Source organism: Lagenorhynchus albirostris, chromosome 2 (assembly GCF_949774975.1).
Source record: "Lagenorhynchus albirostris chromosome 2, mLagAlb1.1, whole genome shotgun sequence".
In the NCBI taxonomy this organism is placed as follows: Eukaryota; Metazoa; Chordata; class Mammalia; order Artiodactyla; family Delphinidae; genus Lagenorhynchus; species Lagenorhynchus albirostris.
The window spans coordinates 43478757-43491196 of record NC_083096.1 but is presented as its reverse complement, the minus strand read 5'-3'; the positions used below and the strand labels follow the sequence as shown (position 1 = coordinate 43491196).

The 12440-nt window shown below is 38.9% G+C and overlaps 1 protein-coding gene across 3 annotated transcripts in view; it reads left to right on the top strand.

Annotated features, from left to right (window-relative positions):
* Window positions 1-12440, top strand: part of PLA2G4A (phospholipase A2 group IVA) — a 160975-nt gene that overhangs the window by 88444 nt on the left and 60091 nt on the right. For all 3 annotated transcript variants that reach the window (XM_060142140.1, XM_060142141.1, XM_060142142.1), the window contains exons 6-7: window positions 2302-2339; window positions 5097-5238. In XM_060142140.1, coding sequence (XP_059998123.1) covers window positions 2302-2339; window positions 5097-5238 — 180 coding nt within the window. The remainder of the gene's footprint in view (window positions 1-2301; window positions 2340-5096; window positions 5239-12440) is intronic.

Below are 12440 nucleotides of genomic sequence, written 5' to 3'. Positions count from 1 at the left end.
CGGTGAGCCAGAGACACCCCCCACCTCTGCAGGAGACCCTCCAACACTAGTAGGTAGCTCTGGTTCAGTCTCCTATGGAGTTACTGCTCCTTCCCCCTGGGTCCTGAGGCACACAGTACTTTGTGTGTGCCCTCCAAGAGTGGAGTCTCTGTTTCCCCCAGTCCTGTAGACATCCTGCAATCAAATCCAATGAGCCTTCAAAGTCTGATTCTCTGGGAATTCCTCCTCCTGTTGCCAGACCCCCAGGTTGAGAAGCCTGATGGGGGGCTCAGACCCTTTACTCCAGTGGGTGGACTTCTGTGGTATAATTGTTCTCCAGTTTGTGAGTCACCCACCCAGTGGTTATGGGATTTGATTTTATTGTGATTGCACCCCTCTTACCATCTCATTGTGGCTTCTCCATTGTCTTTGGTTGTGGGGTATCTTTTTGTTGAGTTCCAATGTCTTCCTGTCAGTGATTGTTAAGCAGTTAGTTGGGATTCTGGTGCTCTTGCAAGAGGGAGTGAGCACACATCCTTCTACTCCGCCTTCTTGAACCAATCTCCCAATGAGATATTTCTTGACAGGAAAAGATGCCTGATGTGCTCCCGCTCCACACACACATGCACAATAATTCAATGGATACTTATTGATTGTATGTTGTATGCCAAATACTGTGCAAGGAACATGTAATAGAGACCTATTTAAGACAGAGCTTACGATTTAGTGGGAAAGGCAAATTTTTGAACAGATAATTTCCATACCTTTTTCTTACTGTTAAAATTCAGTACTGAGAATTATCCATGAACTTATTTTAACATTTTGGAAAGCTCCTTCTAGTTTATTTCTTTCCATCCCCTGAAACCAAAAAAGAAAAAGCCAATAATCTATAGCATTTTATGTTGGCTCAAAAAATATCCTCTTCCCATTTTAAGAGGCATATCCTAGTTCTGTTCTATTTGAAGGTATTCAACAGGTTCATTCTAGCTATATTCTTGTGGTAACTGATGTAATAAAAATAATAGCACCATCTTACACTTGTGCAGGAAACTTCGAAACATTTTCTCATTTGGTTCTCTCAACAATCTAAAGTTACATTATTCATAACTAATGGCAGGGATAGTATTGAGAAGTCCTTTCTATACAACAGATTTATAGCCTCTGGAAAGGCATCTTTTAATACCCCTTTTCTCTGTGGATATTAGTAATTCTTTTTTTTATTAAACCCAAATTGGCCCACTGACAGGATGGATTCCTCCCATAAGTTTGGTTGGTTCATATAGTGTTGAAAAAATAAAAACCTGAGCCCCACATCCCATTTGTAGATGTTTCTTAAGCTGACCACAGTTGGTTGGCCCCTGGGTCCTGCTGTCCACCTTGGACAGGCATTCTGTCTTCAGTTTACTATAGCCTGCACTTGTCACAAATGCACAAGTGTTCATTTTCACCCAGGTTTTCTTTAACTTTGGCCTCTGATTCTGAGGCCCGGACAGCCCCAGAATAATGATACACATCTTCATATTTTTAGATCTCAGGAAGTTTTTACAATATTTGAGTAATGATTTTGGTATACACTGCTTCTTTTTAATGAAGAAGGAAAACAACCATGCCAAGACAGTTCTTATGGTTGTGAAAATGATGTATAGCAGGGTCCCCAACCCGTGGGCCAGGGACCAGTACCAGTCTGTGGCCTGTTAGGAACAAGGCCACACAGCAGGAGGCGAGCTGCAGGCGAGTGAGCAAAGCTTCATCTGTATTTACAGCTGCTCCCCATCGCTCGCATTACTGCCTGAGCTCCGTCTCCTGTCAGCATTATGATGAGTTGTGTAATTATTTCATTATATATTACAATGTAATAATAATGGAAATAAAATGCACAGTAAATGTAATGCGCTTGAATCATACCAAAACCATCCCCCCTGCCAATCTGTGGAAAAATTGTCTTCCACAAAACCGGTCCCTGGTGCCAAAAACGTTGGGGACCGCTGACTTATAGGATTTCCCTGGCAGTCCAGTGGGTAAGACTCTGTGCTTCCACTGCAGGGGGAACAGGTTCAATCCCTGGTTGGGAAATTAAGATCCCACATGCCGTGTGGCACAAATGATGTAGAAAGTAGGCTTCTCTCATGAAAAATAGCAAAAATCTATTTATTGAGATACACCTATAATTTAGGGTCTTCATGGAGCTATGTTACTTTTATTTTTAGTATATATTTTAGGTTAAAAATAATCTGTCACTCAAAAATTATTTTGACTTTGTTTGCATTATATATAATACACTTCCATTTTATGACCCTAATCTGACTAATATATCTATCCTAGGTCACTGAAATGATTCTGGAAATGTCTCTTGAAGTTTGGTAAGTCCATTTATTTCGTTGGATGGATCCACTGACTGATTTTAATTGTTAAAGAGTACACTTTTAATATATGAAATAACTCTGACACCTTTGAGTATCAAAAATGCATTAAATGTACTTCGTTTTTTTTTAGCTCTCTCCTAATAACTACAGTATTAAAAAGAAAAAAACTAATATTCTTTGCTTAGTTTTCCAGTAGTTTGGTAGTTAAATCATAAATGTCAGAAGAAGAGCCTTTAGAAGGGGCTCTTCCTCAAGTTAAATATATATTCCCATAGAAATAAATATAGCTATTGAAGCCTATTTTCATTGCTGATTCAGATAGGTATTAAAAAATATGACAGTGAACATACACAGGAAACTATAAGAGGAAAAACTGAAAATTGAGACTTTGTTCATAATGATCATCAGGAAAACAAATGGTTAAGTCCCATGATGTGTGTTGCTCTTTCAAAGTGGTCTCCAAAGTTGAATGTTGAAAATTCATTTATTTATTTTCATATGGTGAGTCTTAGGGGAGTCAGGCCTGCCTTGAGAATTAGCTCATCTCTGACCTCATGCTGAGGTTGATAGATCCCACCTGCCTCAACCTCTCTGCATCTCTTTGAACTTCCCTGTTGAAGTGGGTTTTACCAGAGTTACTAGTACATATTTTATTTACACGAACATCACAAAATTAATGTAGCATTCTCATTTCTTATGATTTGCTAAATGAATGATAATGGATACATTGACATTGAGTTTAGGTATTTCTCTCGTTTTGATCCCCAGAAAATGTTGGTTCAACTTAAAAAATTATTACATAAATTACTACTATCATTCAATATATGTCAGCATGTATCAGAGGACAGTCCAACTTTTTTAGTTGTGTTATTTTCAATTACATCGATTCTTGCTTACAAGTGGTATATTTTGGCATGAGATTAGAAATATTTTTGTTACTTGACTATGAAAATAATGCTATTTGTTTTAATGGGAAATGATCTCCACTGGTGTAATTAGGACAAAATTATGCTTTAATAAAGCAGAGTTATCCAAAAAATGGAGGTAAAAAAAACCTCAGCTAAATGTATACATAGGTCCAGAAGCAATTTACTATATATTTACAGTGAACTTTAATCAAACTCTATTTTTATATGTTAATTTGTGTTGACTCTAAAATGAAATGTTGGATTTCCCTCGTGGCCATTAAGAATCCGCCTGCCAGAGTGAAGTAATTCAGAAAGAGAAAAACAAATACCGTATGCTAACACATATATATGGAATCTAAAAAAAAAGAAAAAAAGTACAGATGAACCTAGTGGCAGTGCAGGAATAAAGACATAGACATAGAGGATGGACTTGAGGACATGGCAGGGGAGGGGAGGGGGAAGCTGGGGCGAAGTGAGAGTAGCATCAACATATATACACTACCGAATGTACAATAGTTAGCTAGTGGGAAGCAGCAGCATAGCACAGGGAGATCAGCTTGGTGCTTTGAGATGACCTAGAGAGGTGGGATAGGGAGGGTGGGAGGGAAGCTCAAGAGAGAGGGGATATGGGGATATATGTATACATAGGGCTGATTCACGTTGTTGTACAACAGAAACTAACACAGTATTGTGAAGCAATTATACTCCAGTAGAGATCTATTTTAAAAAAAAAAAGAATCCGCCTGCCAATGCAGGGGGCATGGGTTCAATCCCTGGTCCAGGAAGATTCCCACATGCCATGGAGCAACTAAGCCCGTATGCCACAACTACTGACCCCACGCGCCACAGCTACTGAAGCCCGAGTGCCGAGGGCCTGTGCTCTGCAACAAAAGAAGCCGCCACAATGAAAAACCTGCACACTGTGATGAAAAGTAGCCCGTGCTCACCACAACTAGAGAAAGTCTGCGCACAGCAACGAAGACCCCAACGCAGCCAAAATAAATAAATAAAATAAAGTAAAATAAAATAAATAAAATGAAATGTTCATTAAAGAAAAACTCAATTTTTCATGGAATGTCTTCCATTAAATATAAAATAAAATCAGGAAAGAAATTAGAGAGTTAAAGATAGTACATAAAAGAAGACACACACAAGCCATACGTGTGTTACTATATTTATAAAATTGCTCAACATATTTTGAATTTTCTTTTAGATATTTTTGTACTGATATCTTCTAAACATCTGTGTTAATTGCTTTATTTGTAGATCTTTTAAAAATCATGCTTCTCGTGCTTAATGTAAGATAATGATCAACATAGTACATTACAAGGAACGTGAGTTCCAGAATGAGAAACCCTGGATTTAAATATCTACTTGGTAATTTTGTTAACAGTTGAAAGATTTCTAATTACTTTTTTACTCATTTGTAAAATAAGAAAAGTACTTTATATCCATTGTGATGATTTAGTGAGGTGTTCTTCCTAAAGAGCATGTATTATAGGAATTTTTTCCACATGTATACACATGTTTGTGGTGGTACTGTTTGTAGTAGTTAAAAAAAATTGGACATAATGTCAATATTTATGGATACGTAAATTGTGCTCTAATTATATAATGAAAATACTCCATAATAGTAAATATATTTGAATTAGTTCTACTTATAAACACAGATGAATCTCAAAAACAAAATGGAAAAAAATGATTCACAGAATACATACAGTTGATGGCATTTATAAAAAAATTAGAAACCTGTAAAGTGACTCTATATATTATTTAGACCTAAATGTATAATGTAAAATACAAGGCTACTGGGGACATTGGTTCATGATCTCTATTTTATATACAGTTCATCCCCAGACCTCCGATTTAGTATGGCTCTGTGTGACCAGGAGAAAGCTTTCCGACAGCAGAGAAAAGAAAACATAAAGGAAAACATGAAGAAACTCCTGGGTCCAAAGAATAATGAAGGCTTGTATTCTACACGTGATGTGAGTTGGAAATTTTTCAAATGTTATTGCAACTTAATAATAATTTTGTTTGTACTTTCTCCCAAATTCCACCCAAATGTGACAATATTGAGATTAAGCATTATTTCTCTATCTTATTAAGATAAGGTAAGTGTTTCATAAACAGAAACTCTTTGAGGAAGATCATCACAAATGCTGCCCTTATTTGGTAATATTTATCAGATATAGATTTTAAAAGAGGAATAGGCAGACTGATGCACAAGATGTTCATTTCATTAGTAAGAAAAGTTTAACCTATAAAAGGATATAAAATGATCATTGAATTCATTTTAATACAGACTAAGATTAAACAATTGTGGGACTTGTCATTACTGAACAAGAGCAAAATGTTGTAAATCTTAATGACAACAATTAACAAAAAATGTTCTTAAAAGATGTGAATAGGGAGATAAAAGGAAATATTTCAAATTATTACTATTTCATAGCAGGAAGTGAAAAGATATCATCCAAAATTGACCAACTAGTTAAAACAATAACCTCCACATTTTAATATTTTCATAATCTTAATTATAGAGAGATGTTAAAATTACAATATTTTCATCAACAAATATTGAAAGTACAGTCCTTCAATTGTACTTTAATTTCTTTTTCTTCCCTTAAATTCCAGCAAAGTAAATGGCATTTATTATTCAGTAACTTGTATTCTACAATCCAGTTTTTGTCTATTTGTCTATTCATTTATCTCTTCACTCATGTATCTATGTGTCAGTCTCCCTATCTATCTACCTACCTACCTACCTGTCCATTCATCCACCCATCCATCCCTCCATAGGTCTATCCTTCTTTCTGAAATCTACAAAAATAAATTGCTGCCATAGTTAATAATACTGTATTATATATTTTAAAGTCGCTAAGAGAGTAGATATTAAAAGTCCTCATCACAAGAAAAAAATTTTGTAACCATATGTGGGGAGAGATATTAACTAGACTTATTGTGGTGATCATTTCACAATACATACAAATATCAAATCATTATGTGGTACACCTGAAACTAATATAATGTATGTCAATTATACCTCAATAAAACAAAATTAAAAAACTGAATTGCTGCAATGATGCTCATCAAATGATAATGAAATTTCTTCTTAGTGGCATATCAGGTAATTTTTTTTTTTACTTATTTCTTTGAGTTTTTCTGTTAATTGAATATTTTAGATGAACATAATTTATTTTTAGAAAGATATTTTCATTAAATGTGTAAGTCAGTATATATTTTATATCTATTGATAAGCATATATATTTACCCCCATGCATGTACACACAGACCAGAGATTAAAGATTACTGTAGATTAAGGACAAAATGCCACTGGAAATGAGAAATAAATTCTGAGTAAGGGGGCCAGATGGGTACCCCTGTCCCACATGTGATGGCACATTTCTAAATGTGTTCCTAGGTGGGTGTAGCAGGTGTCGAAAGCCAGTCTGGGCTTCTGCAGTGGCTTTTGGTACTAGGGGAGCAAACTCTAAGGTAAAATATTGCTGATGGGGATTTTTGCTAAAAGGAAGCTTGGAGGAGAAGCAAAACCTCCATTGAAGCTTCTATTTAAAAAAAAAGAGACTGCTCTTCAATCATGCATCTTGTGGTTGCTTATTGTCTCCGGCTGATGAGTCCTTGAAGACACATCCTTCTGTATGTATTACTCAGAAGTTTCTAGCTTCCTGGGAAGTCTTTTTGGGTGTTTTGTTTGTTTTTCTGTAGTAAACCTTCCATCAGCAGTTCTACACCATCTTTTTGTCCCCATCCTTGTTTGGCATTGTTATGCCCTTGGAGCAGAGAAATGATATTTCAAGTTTTTTTGATTTCTGCCATTTCTCATTTGTTGAGACACTGTGCTGGGAACTTGAGGTGAATAAAACTGAAATGGTTAATACCAAACAGTCACTTTCCTTGGTGAGTTTAAAGCCTAGCTGGGGAGAAAGCCATTTCAGCAGATGAAACAGTGATGGAAATGGATACCTCTGTTAATTCATGGTCGTCAACTTCATTTGGGAGACCAATGCTGGCCGTTTCAGTGTTTCCCAGCCTAGTTGCTTTCCATTTATTTAAAATGCTTTTTATTTCACTCCCAGCTGCTGATCCACCCCCTGCCTCCCTCACAGCTGATAGATTTGCCTCCTAATTAGAGAAATTAAAAGTCGTCAGGTGACAAATCTTTCATTTCTTGGCATAGATTGGCATGTTTCATAACCCGGGCTTACCCTTTGCCACTTCCCTCTGAGCTCAATGGAGGAAACAGCGCCTTTTCTTTCCAGAGTCACATCATCTCAGATATGGATTGCAAACCGTTAGGAGCCCCAACATAGCAACTGTCCAGTTCTCCCAGGGCTGCTCCCCACCTCTGTTGTCTGCCTCCATGTTTGTATGAAATTTTCCTGCTCTAAACTCTGATATAGAGAGAGAAAAAAGGAACCAAAAAAATCCCCATGGAATGTACATTCCCGTCTCCTTTCCGCTCTGCTTCTCTCCTTATCTTCACAAACTTTTCCAAAGTTTCCTACACAATCTCATTCTACTTCCTGCTTTCCTCGGGCTTCTGCCCTCATGACTCTACAGCAGCTGCTTTACTAGTCACAGGTACCAGCTAACAAATGCAAAGGATCTTCTGGCCCTGTGTTCCCTAATTCTGTAGCTGCAAATGACTCATGTTTTTCTACTATTTTAATCATTCACTACCCTTCCCTTACTGTCTTCCCTTTATTTTCATCATGCCTCTCTGGTTCCCTTTACCAGATCTTCTTCCTCTGTGCATTATTTAAATGTGAGTTCTTCAAGACTCAGCCCTAGCCCCTCTTAAGAATTTTCTCTCCCTTCCATGTGTCACCCAGCACATTTGGGCTAAGAACTTTCACACGTATATCAACAACCTAGAATCTCTCTTCTGAGATTCACACCCGAATATCTATACCTCTTCTTTCTGATTCCTTCACTTGTATTCTTAACATCTCACACTGATGTTGTGAGATGTTCAGCATGGCTGAATCTGTACACAAAATCCTCTGGTCTCTATAGTTCTACTGACACCTGTCCTCTTTCTTTCCACTTTCTGTTCACACTGAATTCAGAGTGATCTTTACAATACACAAATATGATTCTATCCAAGCCAAGCTTCAAATCCTTCCACTGCTCTTAGGACTGGCCTCACAGCATCTCTCCAGCATCTCAACCAGCATCTCAACCAACCAGTGTTGCTGGTTCATCTCAAATCTCCCATGCTCCCTCCTCTAAGTGCCTCTTCGTTCCAGGTCTCTGCAGAACCCTTCTCAGGTGGCGCTCTTGCATGCATTGTTACTTCTCTCTGCCTAGGCCTCGCCCTCCCCTCCTTCCCTCCACCCCACCCCCTTTTCAGTTAACTAACAGCCTCCCATGCTTTTTTTTTTTTTTAACATCTTTATTGGAGTATAATTGCTTTACAGTGGTGTGTTAGTTTCTGCTGTATAACAAAGTGAATCAGCTATACGTATACATACATCCCCATATCCCCTTCCTCTTGCGTCTCCCTTCCACCCTCCCTATCCCACCCCTCTAGGTGGACACAAGGCACTCAGCTGATCTCCCTATTCTATGCCAGCCTCCCATTCTTGAACCAGTGAACATGTCACTTATTCAGACAGTCTTCCTCATCCATTCCTCCCTCCCTCCAGGTCCAAGTTAGGTCTCTCCGTCATGTTCTTTCATAGCACAAATATGCACGTGATCTTCTCCGCATTTCCCACAATCGTACTTAAAAATATTTGTATAGGTACTCATTTAACGTCTTTTTTTCTCCATTAGAATATAATTTTCATGAGGACCATGGCAGTGTCTGTGTTTTTCACCTTTATATTCCCAGCACCAGCTCAGCTCTTGACTCGTGGCAGAGCCTAGGGAAATCTTGTGTTGTGAGGGTCAGAGCACAAGTGCAGGCAGTGGCTTGGCATTTCAGCCAGGGGATGGCTTCGCTAGAGAGGCATCAGGGGCTCACAACTGAGGAACACTTGCATCAGGTTGTTAGGGAGGGGACAGGTTGAGGAGAAGGCTTGGATGAAAAGATCCCAGTTTGAATGGGTGCATTAGAAAGTCTGTGGGGCATATTGGCGCAGACGTCCAGTAGCCTTTGGTCTTAGGTTTTCCTTTCGAAAGGAAAGTTTCTGCCTCACCTCCCAGGCACTCCTCCTTTTGTGGAAAGGAATCTTTCTGGGAAAATGAAATTTGGCCTAATATTCATACAGATTGGCTTTTCTGCAGCAGATGGAGAATGAGGTAATTGTGCTTTTCTCTGGGCTAGTCTTCAAAAATATTAAACTCATGTTTTTGGAAGTCATTCCTCAAATTAAAACTTTTGATGTTGTTGTTTTGGATTTGGTCAAGCCATTTTTTTCTCTTGGCAGAAATCATCCGTTTAGATATATTCAGCACCACCCATTCCCATAACACAAATATCATTTTCCTATTTTGTGTTTCTCCTTGGCCAAGGGCCTCTTAAACTCCCATTTCCCTTGCTCCCTGCCAAGATCTTCACTTTCTTCACTTTCACTTTCACTGCTGGCTGGTTGGCCTCCTGAAGGTAAGGAGGAGCAGGCTGCTGTCTAAGACAGAACAGCCCTACTCAATTCTCGTTGCAGAGACGGTGCCTGTCTTATTCCCAGTTTTCAACAAATGGTTTGCAGCATCCAGTTTAGGACATCAGTGTCAAATTAAAATGTTGAATGAATTTGGGCAGTAGGAATTTGGGCGCCTTGCTTCTTTCCTCTACTTCACTTGTAAAATGGAGACAATGTCTCATTCAGCTAAAAGGATGAGTACTAAGCAGCCCGAACAATGTGTAAGGCACATCTTCGTTACTCAATACGATAGTAGCTATTAAACCAATACACGGGTGTTGCTGTTACGTAACACCCCAGGGCAATGTCAAATTCAATAAAACCTTAGCTTTCCTACTTGGATAATGAATTAGTTAAATAGTTAAGGTTTCTAGTAATCCAAGAGTTTCTTCTCTTAAGTACTAAGACTTTAAAAAAATTACTCTTAATAAAATGGATGTAAGTCGTTCTAAAAAACGTAATTCTTTGCCCAGACTGAACTGATTTAAGTGCTCTCATGTCTGTGGCTTTTGCAATCAACTACCATTTCCCCATGCTCTATATATTCCCTTGAAGTAATTTCTTCAAATCACCCCTTTCTCTTTCAACTTTGTTGTTGTGGAATTAAAATCTGATAAGTAAGCTTGTTGTTAGAACACTGTCTCTGATTAGTATAATCTCTTCATAAGTAAAGGGCTGAGCTCTCAGCCCTTCCTATGAGTAAGATCTGTAACACTATGTGCATGGGAATTTTTGATATATTAGGGTTACTTAGAGGCCACTTCTTTTACATTTTCTTGTTCCAAAATAGCTTTTGGTCAGATGTAGTTTACAGATTACAGTCTGTTCTGTGAAGTGAAATGCTGCTTTACAGTTTTCATGTCCCCACGTAACTGACCATAAAGGGAGCAAAGCTGGTTGGGGCACTCAGATCTGGCATTAGAATAGCAGGGAAATGAGAGAAGGAAATTTTACTCCAAACTTCATCAAAGAATAAAGGAGGAAATGTTTCCTGTCAAGGCAGAATACAAGGAATATACAATTAGATAGCTTTGGATGAAAATAGAAGTATAAAGTGGTCCTTAAATAATATAATCTATTATATAGAGTGTTATTCTGTATTTAAGTTTGTCGGATAAATTAAGTGAAAAACTAGAGAAAAAAGAGACTGTCTAGTGACAGAGGGGGAGGCAAAGCAAAATAGTTTCTGCAGGAGGTAATAGAAATCGACCTTGAGTTGTCAATAAGAACTTTTATTCCTTTGTTTATTCTGTTTTCTTCATCTACAATATTCTTCCTCTTGCTTCCACCTTCATTATGACAATAGCACTTTGCTGTGTCAATTCTTATTCCTTTTAGATTGTAAACATTTTGGGGCAAACAGTTTGAACTCCCCTTAGCTAGTTTTGAATGGGACCCAGAGCAAGAGAAGGCTCTCCAACAGGACTCAGTTACTGCGTAAGCTGCTCTGCCCCTTGGGCCATATGACCATTCAGATCCATTGATGCTTGAAGTGTGTGTGGCAGATAGGGATGCTGTGGTAGGTGAATTGCAGCATAGGCACCTTTGGTGTTAGGCCTTGCCATCCTCTGTGGATAACTACCGTCCTTTGAAAAACAGCTTTTGGCCTGCTTACTGGGCCATAGTAGAGATTGAATGCTTAACCATGGGTGACCAAGTTATCATGTGACCTGAGCTGACCATCATGTTATCTGACCCACCAAGCCATAAAATTGGGTGTGCACAGATGCACTCCATCATCAGATGGAAGTAGAGTATATGAAATTGGGCTGAACAGGCCCTGAAGATACCAATAAGTTCCATGAAGAAGTGGCCCAAATGTCCATGTTCCCCATTCCTGTTACACTGCCTTCTCTTTTCCATCCTCCACCCAGAGCCTCTTGGGAGAGATCCCTACGATCAGTTGACAAAAGGAGAGAAAACTTGGGCCTTGTTAGAGGTGATTGTACACACTATTTAGGCACCACTTGAAAGAGGACAGCTGCAGGGCTCAGCAACGTGGTCTTCCCTTCACCAAGGCTGAGCTGGCTACAGCAGCTGCTGACTACTCAATTGGCCAGCATCAGAGTCCCCAGCAACACTGAGTCCCCAATATAGTAGCATTCCTATGGGTCATCAGTCAGCTACTTGGTGGCAGATTGATTACACTGGACTTCTGCCATCCTGGAAGGGGCATGCTTTGTTTTTACCTGAATAAACACTTACTCTGGTTGCAGATTTGCCTTCCCTGCACTCAAGGATTCTGCCAAAACTACCACCTATAGATATACAAAATGCCTTAGTCACAATATTCCACACAGCATTCTGATCAAGGAACTCACCTCACAGCAAATGAAGTATGGCAACGGGCCATGTCATGGAATTCACCAGCCTTACCATGTTCTCCACCATCATGAAGTAACTAGCTTGATAGAATGGTAGAATACCTTTTGAAGACTCAGTTATAGTGCGAGCTCTGTGGCAATATCCTGGAGGGCTGGAACACGGTTTTCCAGGAGGCTGTAAATGCTCTGACTCAGCATCCAGTATTGGCGCTGTTTATCCCCAGGATTCATGGGTCCAGGAGTGGAAGTGGGAGTGGC